Source organism: Carcharhinus amblyrhynchos, chromosome 1 (genome assembly GCF_965287045.1).
Source record: "Carcharhinus amblyrhynchos chromosome 1, sCarAmb.v2.hapA, whole genome shotgun sequence".
NCBI classification, from domain to species: Eukaryota; Metazoa; Chordata; class Chondrichthyes; order Carcharhiniformes; family Carcharhinidae; genus Carcharhinus; species Carcharhinus amblyrhynchos.
This window is the reverse complement of record NC_137324.1, coordinates 136864889-136885655: the sequence shown is the minus strand read 5'-3', so window position 1 is coordinate 136885655 and position 20767 is coordinate 136864889. Positions and strand designations below refer to the sequence as shown.

Below are 20767 nucleotides of genomic sequence, written 5' to 3'. Positions count from 1 at the left end.
GACCCTAATAAATCAACTTTAAACTTCAAATTATTTTTAAACAAATTAATAGTCCAAATAGCATCTTGTGTTCTGGCACATCATGGTTCTGAGAATCATGCTAATTTTTCAAATAAGTTGTCTACTAGAAGAGTCAGTGGCCCAATTCAGGTCAAGCTTAATAGAACAAAATCCAAGATGGATGCTGAAGTCATCGTCTAAATAAAATTATTCAAGTAAAAATAACCAAAGATGATTCTCTGGTTGTGACAATGAAGTGGTTCTGCTGGGTCAAGTAAACTAAATCTCTGTAAAACATTTTTCTATAATGTAAATGTGGTACAGTAATGGTTGCACCGTTAATATTAGTTTCATAATATCGCCAAACATTTGCATAAACTTCTGAAATTTGAATCACTGGAAGTAACTTTTGAATGTATGCTAAGCTCCTCGCTTTGATATCTGTCCTCTCTAGTTAGTCTGTGCAATTAGAACAGTACCAAGCAAAACAGTAATGTTTCATTTCCACTCACAATGCAAATGAAGGGAATTCTGTTGCTCAAAATAAGCACCTTGAGCTGTAACCACTAGAAACAGGCAGCAGCATTATTGTACTTTGGGACTTAGGATTTTCTAGCCCTTTTGTTGGATGAACATTGCATCTTAATTTTGTCCAATTAGTCTTCCAGGATGCAGAGGTCGTTTGGCACAATGAGTAGCATCCGTGCCTCTGAGCCAGAAGCTCTGGGTTCCACCCCAAGATTTGATGGCCAAGGAAGACAGAGAAAGAATGACTACAACAATGATTTTAACAATGGCAATATTGGCTTTAAAATGGCTATTCTAATTGAGAAATGAGCATGCTGGATTTTTGGTCAATTTATAATTAAAACTAGATACTGGTCGTAAAGTTACTCGAGTCAAGTTTCTGGTCTGGGAACTGTGATCTGAAACTTTGTGTGTTGACCAAATTTGGAAAGTTGTTTACTTTCCAGTAGACTTGGTGGCATTAAGTTTTATTGCCGTTATGCGAGGAACATGCCATTTGAACTAAGCATAATGGCGTCATTTACCACAATTTCATTGGCTATTTGAGCCATGTGATTGGTTTCTGGTTACACATTTGCTGGATGACAGAGAATCTTCTGGAAGCAAGTGAGGAATTTGGAAGTAAAATATATATACAATTGTTTGTTTGCCAATGGTAATTCTATAGAGATTCACCATTGTAAGAAGTGTGCCCTGAAGGACTCTTCAGTGAGATAGATTCTACATTGGGATATTTCTTGGCCAAGATTTCTCTTAAATTCAGTAGTATCTATTTTTAATTAAATAATTAAAGTTAACCTTCAGTTAAGTTCAGTAAAAGAGAGAATTGCAACTATTTAAGTTTGAGTTGGTACCTAAAGCCTTTAACAAAGGGAGATTGTTGAATGAATTAACGAATTGGTTCCTGTTCTTGTTTGTCTCATTAAACTGGAATGCTTGGAGGGTGTTTAAATTAACAGCCGAGCAATGAATGTAAACCGGCAAATCCTTCCAAACACGCCAAAGGCTGGTGGTAAGACACACCTGATGGGAGAGACACCAGGTCAGCCACACTTCATATGGAGTAGCGCCCCCCAAGCTATAAGTCTCTGGTGACCTATTCTGGGAATTATAAGCTATGGAAGCAGATAAGAATCTGTGTAAGTGTATCACTAAGTGTGAGAAGAGAATTGGAACAGAATTGGAGTCATCCAGGGTTGAGTTCACTTAGAATGACTTTCACAGCTGTGTACCTGTATATGCTTATGGGACAGTTTATCACTTCTCACAGGGTGATTACCCCTTTCAGGGCAACACAGCAGAGTAAGGATCACCTGGTTTGGGGGACCAATTGGGACTGAGAATAGGCAATTATCCCAGGATATGGAGTGCTCTTTTAGGTAGAGGTCATTCAGAGACCTACCTGGCCTCTGTACAATTTTTCTTATTACTAAATATTTTTTGTGTTTCTAATAGTCTATGAAAGTGCAAAACTTGACCTCCTCTTGGGAAGTAAGGAAGGGCAGGTGACAGAAGTCTTAGTGAGGGATCACATTGGGACTAGTGACCATAATTCTTTTAGTTTTAAGATAGCTACGGAGAATGATAGGTCTGGCCAAAAGTTAAAATTCTAAATTGTGTCAAGGCCAATTTTGATTATATTAGGCAGGAACTTTCAAAAGCTAATTGGGGTAGTCTGTGAGAAGGCAAAGGGATGTCTAGTAAGTGGCAGGCTTTCAGAAGTGTGTTAACCAAGGTTCAGGGTAAACACATTCCTCTTAAAGGGCAAAGCTGGCAGAAGTAGGGAACCCTGGATGATTCAGGATATTGAGGCCCTTGTCAAGAAGAAGAAAGAGACACATGACATGCATATGCAACTGGGTTCAAGTGAATCCCTTGAAGGGTATAGGGGATATAGGAGTAGAGTTAAGAGAGAAATCAGGAGGACAAAAAGGGGATGTGAGATTGTTTTGGCAATAAGGCAAAGCAGAATCCAAAGAGCTTCTACAAATTATATAAAGGGCAAAACACTAACAAGGGTGAGAGTAGGGCCTCTTCAAGATCAACATGATCATCTATGTGTGGATCCACAAGAGATGGGTGAGATCCTAAATGAATATTTCTTATCAGTATTTACTGTTGAGAAAAGCATGAATGTTAGGGAACTTGGGGAAATAAATAGTGATATCTTGAGGACTGCACATATTACAGAGGAGGTGCTGGAAGTCTTAAAGCGCATCAAGGTAGGTAAATCCCCGGGACCTGATGAAGTGTATCCTACGACATTGTGGGAGGCTTCGGAGGAAATTGTGGGTTCCCTAGCCGAGATATTTGAATCATTGATAATCACGGGTGAGGTGCCTGAAGATTGGAGAGTAGCAAATATATTGTGCTTTTGTTTAAAAAGGGCCTCTGGGAAAAGCCTGGGAACTACAGGCCAGTGAGCCTCACATCTGTGGTGGGTAAGTTGTTGGAAGATATTTTGAGAGACAGGATGTACAGGCATTTAGAGACGCAAGGACCGAATAGGGATAGTCAGCATAGCTTAGTGAGTGGAAAATCACGTCTCACAAATTTAATTGAGTATTTTGAAGGGGTAACCAAGAAGGTAGATGAGGGCATTGCAATTGATGTTGTCTACATGAACTTTAGCAAAGCCTTTGACAAGGTACCGCATGGTAGGTTGTTGAATAAGGTTAAATCCAGGGTGAGGTAGCTAAATGCAAACAAAATTGGCTTCTTGACAGAAGCCAGAGGGTGGTTATAGAGAATAGTTATTCAAACTGGAGGCCTTGACCAGTGGTGTGCCTCAGGGATCAATGCTGGGTCCACTGTTATTTGTCATTTATATTAGTGATTTGGATGAGAATATAGGAAGCATGGTTAGTAAGTTTGCAGATGACACTAAGATTGGTGGCATAGTGGACAGTGAAGAAAGTTATCTTTGATTGCAACAGGATCTTGATCAATTGGGCCAGTGTGCTGACGAATGGCAGACGGAGTTTAATTTAGACAAATGTGAGGTGATGCATTTTGGTAGATTGACCAGGGCAGGACTTACTCAGTTAATGTAGGGTGTTGGGGAGAGTTACAGAATAAAGAGATCAAGGGGTACATGTTCATAGCTCCTTGTCACAGGTGGTGATTGAAGAGAGGTGATGAAGGCATTTGGCATGCTTGGTTTCATCAATCACAACATTGAATACAGGAATTGGGACATCTTGTTGAAGTTGTACAAGATATTAGTAAGGCCACACTTGGAATACTGTGTGCAGTTCTGGTAACCCTGTTATAGAAAGGATATTATTAAACTCTAGAAAGAGTGCAGAAAAGACTTACTAGGATGCTACCGGGACTTGCTGATTTGGCTTATAAGGAGAGGCTGGATAGACTGGGACTTTTTTCTGTGGAGCGTAGGAGGCTGAGAGGTGATCTTATAGAGATCTATAAATTAACGTGGGGCATAGACCAGCTAGATGGTCAATATCTTTTCCCAAAAGTAGGGGACTCTAAAACTAGAGGGCATAGGTTTAAGGTGAGAGGGGAGAGATACAAAAAACTGTCCTGACGGGCAATTTTTTCACACAGTGGGTGAACAAGCTGCCAGAGATAGTAGTAGAGGCGAGTACAATGTCGTCTTTTAAAAAAACATTTAATAGTTACATGGGTAAGATGGGTATAGAGAAATATGGGCCAAATGCGGACAATTGGGATTAGCCTAGAGGTTTATAAAAAAAGGGCGGCATGGACCTATTTCCATGTTGTAAACCCCTATGACTTTTATTACCATGGGACAGTCAGGAGTAATGGATGTGGGCCCAGTAATACAGCAGATCTGAAGAGTTTCGGGATGCTTGGGGTTGACCAATTATAGCAGCAGGTCACCCTTAAAGAAAGACCTGACATCAGTCCACATTCACCACTTGATTGGTGGGAAGGAGAATTGGCTGCAGCAGCTGCAATCTGGAGTGGGGAACCTCTGGGTAGCTCTGGGAACAGTGTTCGACAGTCATTGGGTGGTGGGATCTCGAACCTGATAAGTGGGGGGCTGGATTGGGATCCTAAGAGAAGTCAACGATCAGGGGTGGGGGTGTGCCTGAAGTTGCGGCAACCTAAGGACTCATGTCTATTGTGTGTCAATAACAAATTATTGCAATGAATGACCCTCAACCTCTGCAACCAATCACCTGAAGCAACTCAGCTGTGGGTCATGCCACTTCAACTGCTGCTCGAATGTGTCTGTGAGATGTTCTCCAGAAAGTGACCCCAAATTTTACCTTGAACTACATCCCACTAAGGTGTGTGTGTTTCTGTGCTGGTGGAGGGTGTAGGTGAGTGTTGTAATGGTTCTTCCTGAGTCCTCTCATGCTCAGGGGACTTGGGGTACTGTTTAGCTGGCTAGCTGGCCACAGTCTGCTGGTACCCATAAAAACATAGTTTTAATGGATGAAATGAAGCTAGTTTGGAGTACATGGCACTCAGTGTGAATTGCTGGATTTGCTGATGTTGTGGAGCTGAAATCCATATGAGGTTGTTATGAGGGGCTCAGATCTGTGTTGCCACAGGAGCAATCCCTGTCCTCACTGGCAAGCACTGCCACAGTCTTCTCAAACTCATTGATGGTAAGTATCACTGCTATCCCTCCTCCAGTCTGGACTCGCTCTCGCTTGTTATGTACAAGTTTGGCCTGTATGGAGGCAAAAGAAAGACGTGATCAGAGGGGATGGTTAAAAAGCATGTCTCCTGTTTGTGATAAGCCCATTCCAAAAGGGGCAGAGAATGGAGTGTGTAAAACAAGACAGAAGGGATGATAATGTTGTGAAAATCTTGCTGAGGGAATGAATGTTGATTTAAGTCTTGTTTATTCCTGTTAAAAAAACTCACCCTCAACCCACCAGTCACCTCACACTCCCTTACCTTTGGGCTTTCCAATTGAAGACAGTTTTTCATAAAAGAAAATAATTGCTTTCTATTACTCATCACATTGACTCACTGAGTTCCTCCTGTGTTCTCGCTGTGACATTAATATTCACATCACTCCTTCAGAATTCCAAGAATCCTCTGATGTTTATTTGACAGCTCCTCCCTCTCTTCTCATTGCTTTTCCTTTATAAACTGGCTGGGCTCCTCCCTCAGGACTCAACTCTCATTGCAGATTCTTTCTCACGATGTGATGATTGCACATTTAGTGAGTACTGCTGCTGAAGTGGCATGACCCACAGCTGAGTTGCTTCAGGTGATTGGTTGCAGAGGTTGAGGGTCATTCATTGCAACAATTTGTTATTGTATCACCACTGAGCGCATTAATTTCTCCAGTACTATTTATTTGCTTACATTGATTTTAATTACCAACCCTAAAAGGTGCAGGAAGATTAATTTACAGCAAAGACAGGGACAACTCAGGTCCCTGGCATTCAGAGGGCTGCTGGAGACCAGCTACCTGCTCAGTCCCAGTCAGTTGCTTCCAAAGGAAGCAACTGCCAACTCACTGGTAAAGTTTATTTATTAGTCATAAGTAAGCTTATATTCACACTGCAGTGAAGTTACTATGAAAATGGTAGAGATGCAAAGCGAGGCATTGGAAGATCAGGCAGAGATTTGACTGAAAACTAAAGTGCATGATGGAGAAATTCCTACACGCACGTCTCCCCTCCTCTGGACTTCCTGCACCTCCTCATCTTCATCTTCTGAGGAGGATTCCTCCTTCTTCTCTAGTTCATCCTCTGGAAGGGCATCCCCTCTCTGTTTTACTACCAAGTTATGCATATGTTTACACATAAGAGATAAAAGCTGGAAGTACATAGATCTGTTTCCAACACTGCTGGTTTCTGTTTTAAATTTATGTCAGGAAATTGCTGGATGTAGAAATTTGCTGTAAATTAATCTTCCTGCACCTTTTAGGGTTGGTAATTAAAATCAATGTAAGCAAATAAATAGTACTGGAGAAATTAATGCGCTCAGTGGTGATACGTTCTCTGGCCCTGATGACCTGCAATCTAGGGTTTTAAATGAAGTAGCTACAGAGGCAGTGGATGCACTGGCTTTGATCTTTCAGAAGACCTTAGATTCTGCAACAGTTCCTAAGAATTAGAAGGTAAGAAACAGAAGTCCACTAGTTAAGAGAGGAGGGAGAAAGAAGACTATGAAATATAGGCCAATGCCCAACTTCAGTTGTACGCAAAATGCTCTACTCTATTAGTTGAGAAGTGCTTTGCAAGTTATAATATTATTAAGGAGGGTCAACATGGATTTATGAAAGAGAAATAGTGTTTGAAAAATCTGCTAGACTGTGACGGAATCTTACAATTCCGTCACAGTGGGGGTGGGACTAGAAAATGCAGCAAGCCAACCAAAACTCCATTGACTTCAGCAGAATATTGTAAAATTCGGGGTTACAGTTTTTTGAGGATATAATTAGTATCATGGGGAATCAGAGGATGCATTCTATTTGGACTTTCAAAAAGTACTTAGCAAGTTGCTCCACAAATGCCTGTGAGACAAAGTTAGGACTCTAGGAATTGGGGTAAGATATTAACGTGCATTGAGAACTAGTTAATGGGCAATGGGAATGACCAGGATGTTTTCAATTTGACAGATTGCACCTATTGGGACACTATGGTATTTGATGCTCAGCTAAATTAGTGACTTAGATGGCTCAGTAATGGAAAGAAACAATCCAAATATAAATGTAAATTTTAATTTTAACTACATTGATACAGATTATGCATCATTCCGGTATTGGAGATCAATGTAGAATAAATGTTATCCATTTCTGTTAAGCTGAGGTTCAGAAGCAAAAACAGGTTAATTGAGGAATAATCATCTATCTCTTTAAAGTTAAGATGTAACCATGTATTTTTAAATTTTAACTGGGATTCATGCCTTAACTTATCACTACCCTGTCAAGCCCCTTCTTACGCATATCTATAAGATCACCTCTCATTCATTCTTCTAAACTTCAGTGAGTCCTGAAGTTGCAGTCAGTTTCAGACGGGGAGCTTTGCTGTCGGCACAAAGTGCTGGTGGGGAGTGGGGGTTGCACTCAGACTAAAAATGACGCCAGCATTATAATTGCTGTTTTACCACCAAATTATGCATAACCTTACAGATCAGAGATAAAAGTTGAATGTACAGAGATCCGTTTCCAACATTCCAGTTTGATTTTCAAATTTGGTGACGACATCATTGTAGTGGGTCGGATCTCAAACAATGACGAGACAGAGTTCAGGAACGAGATAGAGAATCTGGTGAACTGGTGCAGCAATAATAATCTCTCTCTCAATGTCACGCCCTCAATAAAGGGAGCGTAAAGGAGAACATGCCCCTGTCTACATCAACGAGGATGAAGTTGAAAGGGTCGAGGGCTTCAGGTTTTTAGGTGTCCAGATCATCATCAACCTGTCCTGGTCCCCCCATGCTGACACCATAGTTAAGAAAACCCAACAACATCTCTACTTTCTCAGAAGGCTAAGGGAATTTGGCATCTCAGCCATGCCTCTCACCAACATTTACAGATGCAAAATAGAAAGCATTCTTTCTGATTGTATCTCAGCTTCATATGTCTGCTGCTTTGCCCAAGACTGCAAGGAATGACAAAAGGTCATGAATGTATCCCAATCCATCCAAACTAGCCTCCCATCTATTGACTCTGTTTACACTTTCTGCTGCCTCGGCAAAACAGCCAGTATAATTAAGGACCCCACGCACTCCGGACGCTCTCTCTTCCACCTTCTTCAGTCAGGAAAAAGTCTGAGATCACGTACCAACTGACTCAAGAACAGCTTCTTCCCTGCTGCTGTCAGACTCTTGAATGGACTTATCTTGCATTAATTTGATCTTTCTCTACACTCCAGCTACGACTGTAACACTGCATTCTACACTCTCTTGGTTTCTTCTCTATGAACAGTATGTTTTGTCTGTACAGTGTGCAATAAACAATACTTTTCACTGTATGCTATCACGTGACAATAATAAATCAAATCATGTCTATATTTTAAATTTAGGGTCTTCAATGTTTTATGGATTTTATTCTGTCACTGGAGGCCAGTGGGGGATAAAAATTGGATGTTGTGCCCCTCAGCATAATCGTTTTATTTGTGTTATAGAGTCATAAGACATATACAGAATGGAAACAGATTTCTTAAACTGAACTAATCCCATTTATTTGCATTTGGCCCATATCCCTCTAAACCTTTCCCATCCTCATACCTGTCCAAATGTATTTTAAATGTTGTAACTGTACCCGCCTCCGCCATCTTCTCCGGCAGCGCAATTCATTTATGCACTACCCTCTGTGTGAAAGAACTGCCCCTCAAGTCCCTTTTAAATCTTTCTCTTCTTACTGTAAACCTATGTCCTTTAGTTTCCCCTACCCTGGGGAAAGACAATATTTACCTTATCTATGCCTCTCATGATTTTATAAACCTCTATAAGGTCATTACCCTCCACTCCAGGGGAAAAAAGTTCCAACCTACTCAGCCCCTTTTAATATTTGAAATCTTCCATTTCCGGTAACATCCTTATAAATATTGTTTGCACCCTTTCCAGTTTAATAGATCCTTCCCACAGCAGGATGACCAGAATTGTATGCAGTACTCCAAATGTGGTTGTACCAATGTCTTGTACGGTTGTAACATAACGTCCCCATGCTGTACTCAATGTGCTGATAGATGAAAGCAAATGTGCCAATCACCTTCTTCACCACCACTTTCAAGGAACTAGGCATCTGCAGCCCTGGGTCTGTCTGTTCGATAACACTCTCCAAGACCCTACCATAGTTGAAACATGCTCAGCAAAAAGTTATTATAATTTTCCTAAGTTGCATTTGTTAACAATTTAGCAACATCGCAAGAAACAAACATCTGTCAAAACCTGAGGCACTGCAATCGATTTTTCTCTTTGGCCCAGTAGAGCTCCCGTACTGCTGGGAGGCGGTTCTTAAAGCGGCATTGGGCGGGACGGAGGCAAAGAGAGCCCGGCCGGAAAGGTCCGGGTGGAGGGAGAGGGCCCTGCTGGAAAGGTCCGTGTTGAGTTAGAGTCCGGCCGGAAAGGTCCGGGTTAAGTCAATCCATTTGGAAGGAGAGGGTTTGGAATCGTCCGGGCCGCGTTCCAATCGAGCAGTAAGTGTGAGAGGGGAAAGTGAGCGGCCGGTAACTGAGGCCTGCTCAGACTAGCTGGGATCTTTCTGTAGTGTCTGTGGAAAGTTAATATCCGAGTTGTTACTGCGGCCTGGTGAACTCTGACTTTCAGCACACGTTCACCTTTTCTACAAAGAATCAATCGAGGCAGGTACTGTTGAGTATTTTGTACACTGGGCGTGCAGCACAGAAACAGTCCATTTACCCAGCTAGCCTCTATCGGTGTGAACGCGCCAAATGATTCTCCTTCCAATCCTCTTCATCTCCTGATGTGTCTTGTATTCTTTTTTCCTCTCGTGTTATTCAGCTGCCCTTTAACTGCGCCTAAGTTATTTGCCTCAACTGTTTGCTGTGACAAGTGATGTTCCACATTCTAACCACTCTTTAAATAAAGAGGATTTGCCTGAAATCCTTTATTGGATTTATTACTGACTATCTTATTTTAACTATTTTCATAGCTCCTGGTTTTGGTTTTCTCCACAGTGGTAATATTTTCTCTATATCTACCCTATTAAGTCCTTTCATTAATTTTAAATACTTCTATTAGGTTACCCTTCAGCTTTCTCTATTGTAGAGAAGCCTATTCAGACTTTCCTGATAAGTGTATCTTCTCATTTTTGGTGACCTTCTTGTGAATCATTTTGCACTTTCACCAGTGCATCAATAATCTGTTACAGTATTGAGTCCAGAACTCTTCTGCAGCCTTTAGCTGTAGGAATACTGTATGTTCGAATAGTCTTCTGTTGTCCTGGGGAATAAGCTTTTCAACTTTATTATTTTTCTCTTGGATTTAAGAACAGTGTGAGGCCATAATCCCTTATACCAAGGCTTCTTAGCCCCTTCCAAATCCACAACTTCTACCATCTAGAAGGATGAGGACAGCAGGTACCTAGGAACACCACCACCTGGGAATTCCCCTACAAGTTACTCATCATTCTGACTTGAAAATATATCACAATTCCTTCACTTTTGCTGGTTCAAAATCCTGGAACACCTTCTCTAACACCACATGGACTGCAGCAGTTCAAGAAGGAAGTTCACCACCACCACCTCGATGGTAATTGGCCTATTCAGCAAAGCCTACATCTCTTGAATGAATTTAAAAAAACGTGGTTGATCTTTGACCTCCACTCCACTTACCTACCTGATCCTCCTCATTCCTCTAAAATTGAAGCTTCTATCTTCATCTTGAATATACTCAATACATTCACAGTCCACTGAATAGAGAATTCCAAAGATTCTCAATCCTATAAATGAAACAATTCTTCCTCAACTAGGTCTTAAAAGATTGAGCCCTTACCCTGAGATCATACCTTTTAGTTCTAGACTCTCAGGTTAGGGAAAACCATCTTCTCAATGTCTACCCTGTCAAAGTCTCAGAATATTCTATGCTTTAAGGAAATTACTTATGCTTCTAAACTCGAGTGTGTAGGCCCATTCTCTGCAATCTCTCTAGCCTTCATTCCAGGGATCAATCAAGTGAATTTTGCTGCACTGTCTCCAAGACACCCTTAAAAAAGGAGACCTGAACTGTGCACAGTATTCTTAGTGAGGTCTCACCAAAGATGATTGTGTCAAGACTTCTATTCTTGTACCTCCTTGCAATAAAGACCAACATGCAATTTTCCTTCCTAATTGCTTGCCGTACCTGCATGCTTCTTGTATGAGTGCATCCAAATCTCCCTGACCATCAACATTTGAAAGCTCCTCACCATATTTTTAAAAAATCTCTGATTTTCTATTTTGTCAAAGTAAATAACTCCCATTTCTTCACATAATGCTCCTTATTGCCACTACTCAATTCACCTGTCCCTATCTCTTTGCAGTCTCTTCTAAATCCTTGTACGATCCCATCTAGGTTTGTATCATTAGCACAGTTGGACACGTTACTTTCAGCTGTTTCATCTAGGTCATTAATATAAACTAAATAGCTGAGGCCAGCATTTGATTCTTTAATTCTAGTTACAGGCTACAAATTTGAAAATTCTCCACTTGTTTGTCTCCTGCTTCTGTTAGAAAACTAATCATGTTAATGTACTACCCCTACCTCCATGAGCCCTTATCTTGTGTACTAACTTTTTATGTGGCAACTTGTTGAATGCCTTTTGGAAATCCATATATACTACATCAATTGACTTCTGTTTACCTATGCTACTGGTTGCACAGACAAAAAAATTAATATTTTTCACAAACATTTTCCTTCATAAAGGTATGTAAACTCTACCTAATCATGTTGCTTTTCAGACAGTTTTGTTAACATCTTTAATAATGGATTCCAGAATTTTTCTAATGACTAATGCCAAGCTAACTGGTCAGTAGTTTTCAGACTTTCTCTCCCGAACAGCACAGTTTCTACCTTCCAATCTGCTGGGACTGTTTGAGAATCAAGAGAATTATGGAATCACAGCTAATGCATCCACTATCTCTGCACCCACCTGTCTTAGAACTCTAGGTATAGGCCATTTAGCCCTAGGATTTTGTTTTTAATTTCTGCAGTACTTTTTCACCACTAATACTTGATTTAAGTTCCTTATCTCATATGTCTTTAGTTCCCCATTATTTTTGGTATATTTTTGAAGTCAGAAACAAATTTAAGTTTTTTAAGGAGTTGACTAGGTGTTTATATGAGGGTAGTGCAGTTGATGTAGTCTACGTGGACTTCAGTAAGGCTTTTGATAAGGTCCCACGTGTTAGGCTGTTAAAAAAGGTAAGAGCCAATGGGATCAGGGCAATTTGGCAAATTGGATCCAAAATTGGCTTCGTGGTAGGAGGCAGAGGGTGATGGTCAAATTTATTTTTGTGATTGGAAGCCTGTGTGTAGTGGTGTTCCGCAGGGATCGGTGCTGGGTCCCTTGTTGTTTATAATGTACGTTAATGATCTGGACATGCATGTAGGAAGTGTGATAAGTAAGTTCGCAGATGACACAAATTGGTGATATGGTAAATAGACTGGAAGAAAGCCTTTTTTTTATAGGATGATATAGACGGACTGATTAAATGAGCAGAACAGTGGCAAGTGGAATTTAACCCTGAAGCATAGAATTCCTACAGTGCAGAAGGAGGCCATTTGGCCATTGAACCTGCATTGACGACAATCTCATGCAGACCCTATCCCTGTAACACCAGGTATTTGCCCTGTTAATTCCCCAAATCAACACATCTAGGGACACTAAGCGGCAATTTAGCATCGCCAAGCAACCTAACCTACACATCTTTGGATCGTGGGAGGAAACCAGAGCACCTGGATGAAACCCATGCAGACATGGGGAGAATGCAAATTCCACACAGCCAGTGACCCAAGGCTGGAATTGAACCCAGGTCCTTGGCGCAGTACTAACCACTATGCCACCCTGCTGCCCATTTTGGGAGGACTAACAAGTCAAAGGAATGTGTAATGAATAATCAGACCTGAAGAAGTACAACGATCAGATGGATCTTGGTGTCCTTGTCCATAGATCTCTGAAGGCAGCAGGACAAGTAGATAAAGTGGTTAAGAAAGCATATGGGATACTTGCCTTCATTAACTGAGGCATTGAATATAAGAGCAAGGAGGTTATGATGGAGCTGTATGAAACACTGGTTGGGGAAACAGCTGGACTGTGTGCACTTCTGGTCATCACATCATAGAAAGGAAGGAAGTGATTGCACTAGAGAGGGTGCAAAGGAGATTTGCCAGGATGTTGCTGGGCTGGGGCATTTCAGCTATCGGGAGAGACAGCTTAGGCTTGGTTTGTTTTCCCTGGAGCAGAGCGCCTGAGGGGGGAACCTGATTTGAGGTGTATAAAATTGAGAGGCACAAATAGAGTGGATAGGAAGGAGCTTTCCTCCTTAGCAGAGTTGTAGATTTAAGTTAAGCGGCAGGAGGTTTGAGGAAAAGCTTTTTTTACCCAGAGGATGGTGGGAATCTGGAACTCACTGCCAGGTAGGGTGATAGAGTCAGAAATCCTCACAACACTGAAGAAGTATTTAGATGAGCACTTGAAATGACCTAGCATACAAGGCTATGGGCCAAGTGCTGGAAAATGGGATTAGAATAGATAAGTGTTTGATTTGCTAGCTTAGACACAATGGGCCAAAGGGCACACTTCTGTGCAGCAAAACTCTTAAGATTTTAGAAACAAAATATTTGTTTAACATTTCTACCATTTTCTTGTTCTTTATAATTTCTCCGGCTTCAGCTTTTAAGGCACTGGTGTTTTCTTTAGCTACTCTCTTTCTTCCTTATGGACTTGTAGAAGCTTATTCCTATTCTTTGTAACATTATAAACCCTTTTAATCTAATATTATCCTTGACTTTATTTAACCATAGATGGATCACATTTCCTGTGTGAAGTTTTTGTTTCTTACTACAATGTATTTTCATTGTGAATTTGGATTATTTCTTTATACATTTACCACTGCTTATCTACTTAATTTCTTATTAGTCTTTTCCCTAATCAGCCTTAGCCAGCTCAGCCCTCATTAAGTTTAAGACTCTTGTTTTGGACTTAAAGATGTCACTATGAAATATAGTTTGAAATTTTACGTGTTATGATTACTCTGCCCCATATGATTCTTTACTATGAAATTACTAATTCACCCTGTCTCATTACACAGTACAAGAATTAAAATAACATTATCCCTGGTTGATTTTGCAATGTATTGTTATAAGAAACTGTCCTGAATGGATTCTATGAGCTCATCTTCGAGTCTGCCCTTGTTAATTTGAATTGTTGTTTGTATGAAGATTGAAGTCTTCCTTGATTATTGTATTACCTATGTTGCACATTACTCTTATTTCTTTCTTGCTTTAATACTCTGTCCAGTGGTATAACAATTGTTGGGGGACTTGTAAACTATTCATGCTAGTATTTTCTACCTCTTATTATTGCCTGATCTCCATCCAGTACTGATTCTACGTCCTGATCTTCTGAGGCAAGATCCTTTATCACTCTGGCAAAGACTTGCTATAGGCATAACTGCAGAATGATGATAATAGAAAAAGTAAAATGTGGATGTGATGATGTTGTAACTATAACATTTTTTACATAACACATCAGCATATTGGTTTGTTGTTCATATAACAGAATTAGTTTTTGGTAGAAAGACAGATTGCTAAAGCTTCACTGCACTATTTTGTAGCAGCATATGGATTAAAGAATGAGACCGTGGTAAAACTTGCCATAATTACTTTGAAGGAGTTATTGCCCAGAAGCCTCCCTCCATTGTTCAAATGGAAATTCAGATGCAAAACAATCCTTGGATTGTGTCATGGAGGACCTCTTAGTTGAATTCAGGTGCTTCTCATGCAATTTCTACAGGTGTTTTTGTATCACCTAACTTTCTTACAATAACAAAAAGAAAGCAAAAATTAACTTGCACATTTCACATCCTCAGGATGTCCCCAAAGTATTTCATGACCAAATAAGTCTATCAACCTTTTGGAATGTTGTAATGTAGGTAAACGTTGCATCAGTTGGTGCATAACAAGGTCCCATGAGCATCAACGAAATAAATAAACTGATCATCTATTTTAGTAGTGGTTGAGGGTAAATGTTGGACAGTAGCACCAGTAGATATTTTACATAAGATGGATAGGATGATTACACCTCAAATAAACAATGGCACCTCTGACAGTGCAGCATTCTTTTAGTACTGCAGTAAAGTGGCCTAGTTAATATGCTTGGGACTCAGGTGGAGGCTAAACCCATTATGGTGAAAATGCACCATTGAGGTTAAGTTTGACACTTAAAAATAACAAATTAAATTAATTTTGTGCCTGGAAAGCATCGTTCTGGCTATGATCGGCCGTGGACCGCGATTTCACACTGGCTGGCCAATTAATGAGCAAAGTGAAATGGGTGCTGAGAAAGGCTGAGCACTGCTGGGAGCACATCAAGAAGGCAGAGAATGAGAAAAGGGAGGGTGTGGGCTGGTGCTTTTAATGTGCTCTGTCAGGGGGACAGCCTTGTGGACTATCTCGGAGCTGCAGACCTGTTTATATATTTAAAAAATTGCAGTGCAAAAACATTGCACATATAAGCTCAAACCTCAGTCTCCAGACACCTTTATTTTATTTCAGCCTTGACATTTCATCTTGTCCTGGATCGAGGGTGCAGCTAAAAGCTAAATGTCTGTTGGCCAGTTGATCCATCTGACAATAGTAAAAGCAGACAGGCCATATAAAATTTCCTTCTGTCGTCCCCTTAATGGGCTAAATTGCTGCTTGATTGTGGACCGAAATATTGCACGAGTATACAATGAATTTGGGAAGCACGCTGGACGTCATTTGACACAATTTTACATTTGGTGGAGTCAATCTCATCCAACTCCCAAATGTAAAATTCTGACCCATGTTTTTTGTGTCACTGTCTCTCTACTTGTCTTCCACATTCTGTCTCTTTCCTCCACTCTGTAACAGATGGACATAACTTGGCAAATGTGCAAAACCTTTGTGGATTCTTTGGAAGGTCAGATTATTTATGCTTGTTATATTATTGAGGAAGTGCTTCTTCTCTTGTGTAGGTACATAGGCTGAAGGAGACAAAATGAGCCTGCGAAAGCAAACACCCAGCGATTTTCTGAAACAAATCATAGGAAGACCAGTGGTGGTCAAACTGAACTCTGGTGTGGATTACCGAGGTAATAGAGTTGGATTAAAAAGACCAATTATAATGGACCCATCTTTTAAGAGAATAAATAAGATTAATCTAATTACCTTGTTGCTCAGAATATTGTCCTTTTTATTTTGGTGCATTTTGAATTTGGAATCTGAAGTTGAAATCTTAAGTGGTCCAGTACCTAATTTAAATGCTATAAATAGCTTTGCCTACAGTGGTAAAGCATTTTAACATCTGTTACTGATGTATAATCAAGTAACTGGAGGCTTGTCGACCTGGTCGATCATAGAAACCCTCCAGTACAGAAAGAGGCCATTCGGCCCATCAAGTCTGCGCCGACCACAATCCTACCCAGGCCCCAACCCTATATCCCTACATGTTTACCCACTAATCCCCTTAACCTACACATCTCAGGACACTAAGGGCAATTTTTTTTAAACATGGCCAATCAACCTAACCCGCACATCTTTGGACTGTGGGAGGAAACTGGAGCATCCAGAGGAAACCCACATAGACACGAGGAGAAAGTGCAAACTCCACACAGACAATGACCCAAGCTGGGAATTGAACCCAGGTCCCTGGAGCTATGAAGCGGCAGTGCTAACCACTGTGCTACCATGCCACCTCCACTGTGCTACCAGATACAAGATGGGTGTGGCTGATGTGTTTTGTTTTTATCTTTCCTCTTTTCCTGCTTACCTTCCTCAGTGGAGATGAGGAACTTGGCACTTTGGTAGGATGTTAACAAATGAAGAATTCGTTACCCCTCAGCTCAAGTGTCAGGTGAAATGAGTAATCCTTCATTTTAAAATGGGGATGAGTTCAATTTTAACCATCAATTTTGGGGAGTAAGGATTCTTTTCATTCTAATAGTGTGATATAAGGGGTGTCTCCTTATGTTATTACTCAAAGTTAAGAGATTGTGGCAAGAATTTATTGTACCATAAAATCCACTTTTAGTTCTAATGTACAGTAACTGTTATCATCTCTAATTTAGTACTGTAACTGATTATATTGAGCAATCTGGTAGTGGGGTTTAATAATGTATAACTGTAGTTGTCCCATTTTACCAGGTGTTTTGGCTTGTCTGGATGGGTATATGAATATAGCATTGGAACAAACAGAAGAATATGTAAATGGCCAACTTAAGAACAAGTATGGAGATGCATTTATTCGAGGCAATAATGGTAAATGAACTTCTTTCCTAATAAAATATGACAATTCTCTCTTATATTAACACTATATGGTGCTAATTGTGGACAAGGTTTTTGAAAAAGTGCTATCCCAGTGACTGTCATTCTACTTGTCTTCCAATGTCTGTCATGAATGCGGGGTCTGCGTGCATGTCTCTGACTCTTTATTTTGTATCTGTATTGTTCTGTTCCTTACTAGAAGAAATTAAGGTGCTTGCTTTTAAATGTGTTGCTGCTGCGATCTTGATAAGAGTGACCATGGCAGTGTTTGTGAGCTTTGCTGTGCATAGGCAGACTCACTGACTCACACCACTTTATCTAATCTAATTCCTGGCTATTTTACCGAGTCACGTTATGAAGTTTGCTATCAATTGGGTCATTTGGGAAGCTTTTATTTTTCTTTCCCTTTTTCTGTGAGGATGACATTTTCAGAGATCTGTCCTAGAGGCTTATGTCTGCTTGTGTCACAGAACCACATCTCTGTTAGGGGAATTTTCTGGAGGCTTCACTCTGGGGGTCCTGCATTGAGCTGAATTCAGCTAATACAAAACTTGCGAGAGACAATGTGCAGTAGAAGATTCTTTATTTGACTGATATGCAATTGGGAGAGAGATGCCAGATGGATTCCAACTTCTCCCTAAACTTACATCACACAAACACATCTGATATACTATTTTTGAAAATTTGTATTTCCTGCCCAATCTGTCATACAAATTGGATGATCCAATATTAATACAAGTTATTTACCTTGACCAATAGCATTCTACCTCTTGGCATAATTAGGAATTCATTGGCTAATTGGACCCAAAAGTCTTTCCTTCATTGCTTAGCAATCTGCTTGCACATGTCTGACAGGTTCAAGGTTCGCCCCTGCTACCTGCATAATATGAGAACGAAAAGGGAGTCAGGGAATCATCCTGTCCAACTAGCTGTGCCTTGTCAGGCCAAGAGTAAGGAGTGGAATGCTCCAATTCATTTTGATTAGCAGTTGAATTGTTTTGTTCATTCTAGTATCTAGTACCTCACAGCTGCAAGGTCTTCCAAAGCCTTTCACTGATTAAGTTCTATACGTCATTGTTCCATTTGGATATGGCCTGTCTGATTCTGTTTTTTACCAATATGCTGTGGGGCAGTTGCTTTTGGCCAAAGTTTGCAAACACCTTTAAAACTACATTTCAAAGTTACAATACTTGTTAAAAATTCATTGCTGTTGGTTACATATGTAGTTAAGGCAATACTTTCGTATAATATATGTAGGAGGCACACCTATTTTAGACTAGTGTATTTTGCTTCAGCATCCTCTAGCTACACCCTTCAGTATTTATATAGAATCCCTTCAGTGCAGAAGGAAACCATTCAGCCCATCAAGTCTGTACTGACTCTCTGGCAGTGTGTCTAGCCCAGCTCCCCAACCCCTAATTTAATACCTTTAATCATGTTTAATCCATCTACCTACACACCTTGGATACTAAGGGGCAATTTAGCATGGCTGATCCACTACCCTGCAGATCATTAGATTGTGGAAGGAAAATGGAGCACCCAGAGGAAACCCACACAGACACAAGGAGAATGTGCAAACTCCACATAGTCACCCAAGACCAGAATTGAACCTGGGTCCCTAGCCACTGTGCAACTGTGCCACCCTATTGTGCATTTGTTTAGAAGTTTTCATCCAAATGTGCTTTCCATTTGCAAGTTTAAATCGAAGTATTCGAAGTATTTATAACCACCAATTATATCCACATCAATCTTTTACTTTATCAAGCATACAGTCCACCTGATGGACAGTCTGATAAATGGGATACTGTTCCGGCAGTTTAACTCATTTATGTAACCCTTTCCAAGTAATACTTGTTTAAAATCCTCCTTCAGGAAAATGAGCGAAATTAATTAGTCTTGACTCATGTCTTCACTACTCTTCCTCATCTCCAACATACCAATCAGCTTAGTCAGCAACAAAGTATTTCATTTTTATAATGGTGTAATGAATGCAATAGGCTTGTAAGAGTATTGCCTTTACATTGACAGTTTAGAAGAAAGGTGCATGACTGTGACATGGCTGGAATATTTGCTTCAGTTTAAGAAATTATTTTGTTCTGTCTAACCCTTACGTTAACCATAGTATTGTTCTTTGTATTTATTAATAAATATTAATGTTGTTTAGTATGTTTATCTTAAACTACAGAATCTTTACAGTTTTTTCTTTTTCCTTTCAGTGTTGTATATAAGCACACAGAAGAGAAGACTTTAGATGATGTTTTGCACCAAGGGTTTTGTTTTTTTATTTAAAAAGACAACATTTTTATTTTTAAGGAAAAGACATGATCGTTTCATAGTTCTTTCCAGTTTTGATTCTCTACAGTACGTATAGTTTTTCATGAATATGTACTGCTGATTTACATTTTCTAGATGAATTTGTGTTGTTTTGCTTCATTCCAGAAGTGGATAATGGCTATGATGTATGTACGAAGCATGAAACTTCATCAAAGCTAGCATTGGCCTGTTTTGAGATGCTTTGTACATTTAAAGCTAAATACCTCTTTACAGAGAGGCTAAAATATTGCCAATAAAGAACTTTCTCATATCTCCCTTTGTTTAAGTTCAATATCATTACAGTGGAAATATATTACAAATAACAATAAAGGGTGGTGGTGAGGTGTGGTGTCTGTTTGCAATTTATAGCAAAATTGTAAGTGCTGTATCTATTCATGATTTAAGATTTTGCTTTAATTAACAGCAATCTTCCCCCTTGGCATTTGTTAATAGTGGGGTTGTATTACACAGGATTTTGTAAAAGAATAGATTAATAGTCTAGCGGTAACATCACTAGGTCGTCATCTCTCAACATTCAACTGTATTTCCATTGCTGAACCCCCTGCTGCATCAGTATCTTGAAAACAGACGTTTGATGATACAGGATCCCTACAATACAGAAAGAGGACATTCAGCCCATTGGGTTTGTACCAACCACAATCCCACTCAGGCACTATTCCCATAACCCCACACATTTACCCCTCTAATCCTCTTGACACTCAGTCTAACCTGCACATCTTTGAACTGTGGTAGGAAGCCGGAGGAAATCCAAATAACAGTGACCAGGGGTCCCTGGCACTGTGAGGCAGCAATGCTACCCACTGTGCTGCCCAGTATAATTATTATGGCTATAAGAGCACGTGAGTGGCGAGGAATACTGTGGTGAGTAACTCACCTCCTGCCTCCCCAAAGCTTACCCATTATCTACAAGGTACAAGGAGTGTGTTGGAGTATTGACGGGATGGATGCAGCTCTGGGTCAATCCACAGAACATGGACTCCAGTGCTTCAAGAAGGCA

General features: G+C 40.2%; 1 protein-coding gene across 3 annotated transcripts; it reads left to right on the top strand.

Moving 5' to 3' along the window:
* Positions 1–9466: 9466 nt before the first annotated feature.
* On the top strand, positions 9467–20020 carry lsm6 (LSM6 homolog, U6 small nuclear RNA and mRNA degradation associated). Of its 3 annotated transcripts, none has more exons than XM_080199539.1 (4): positions 9467–9626; positions 16149–16265; positions 17317–17430; positions 19653–20020. In XM_080199539.1, exons 2-4 carry the CDS (start codon positions 16172–16174, stop codon positions 19685–19687), a joined length of 243 nt encoding a protein of 80 aa, XP_080055665.1. In that variant the 5' UTR covers positions 9467–9626; positions 16149–16171; the 3' UTR covers positions 19688–20020. The 3 variants fall into 3 exon arrangements, with proteins under 3 accessions (XP_080055665.1, XP_080055674.1, XP_080055657.1); XM_080199548.1 differs by having other exon boundaries at positions 9467–9791; XM_080199531.1 differs by having other exon boundaries at positions 9467–9795.
* Positions 20021–20767: the final 747 nt, after the last annotated feature.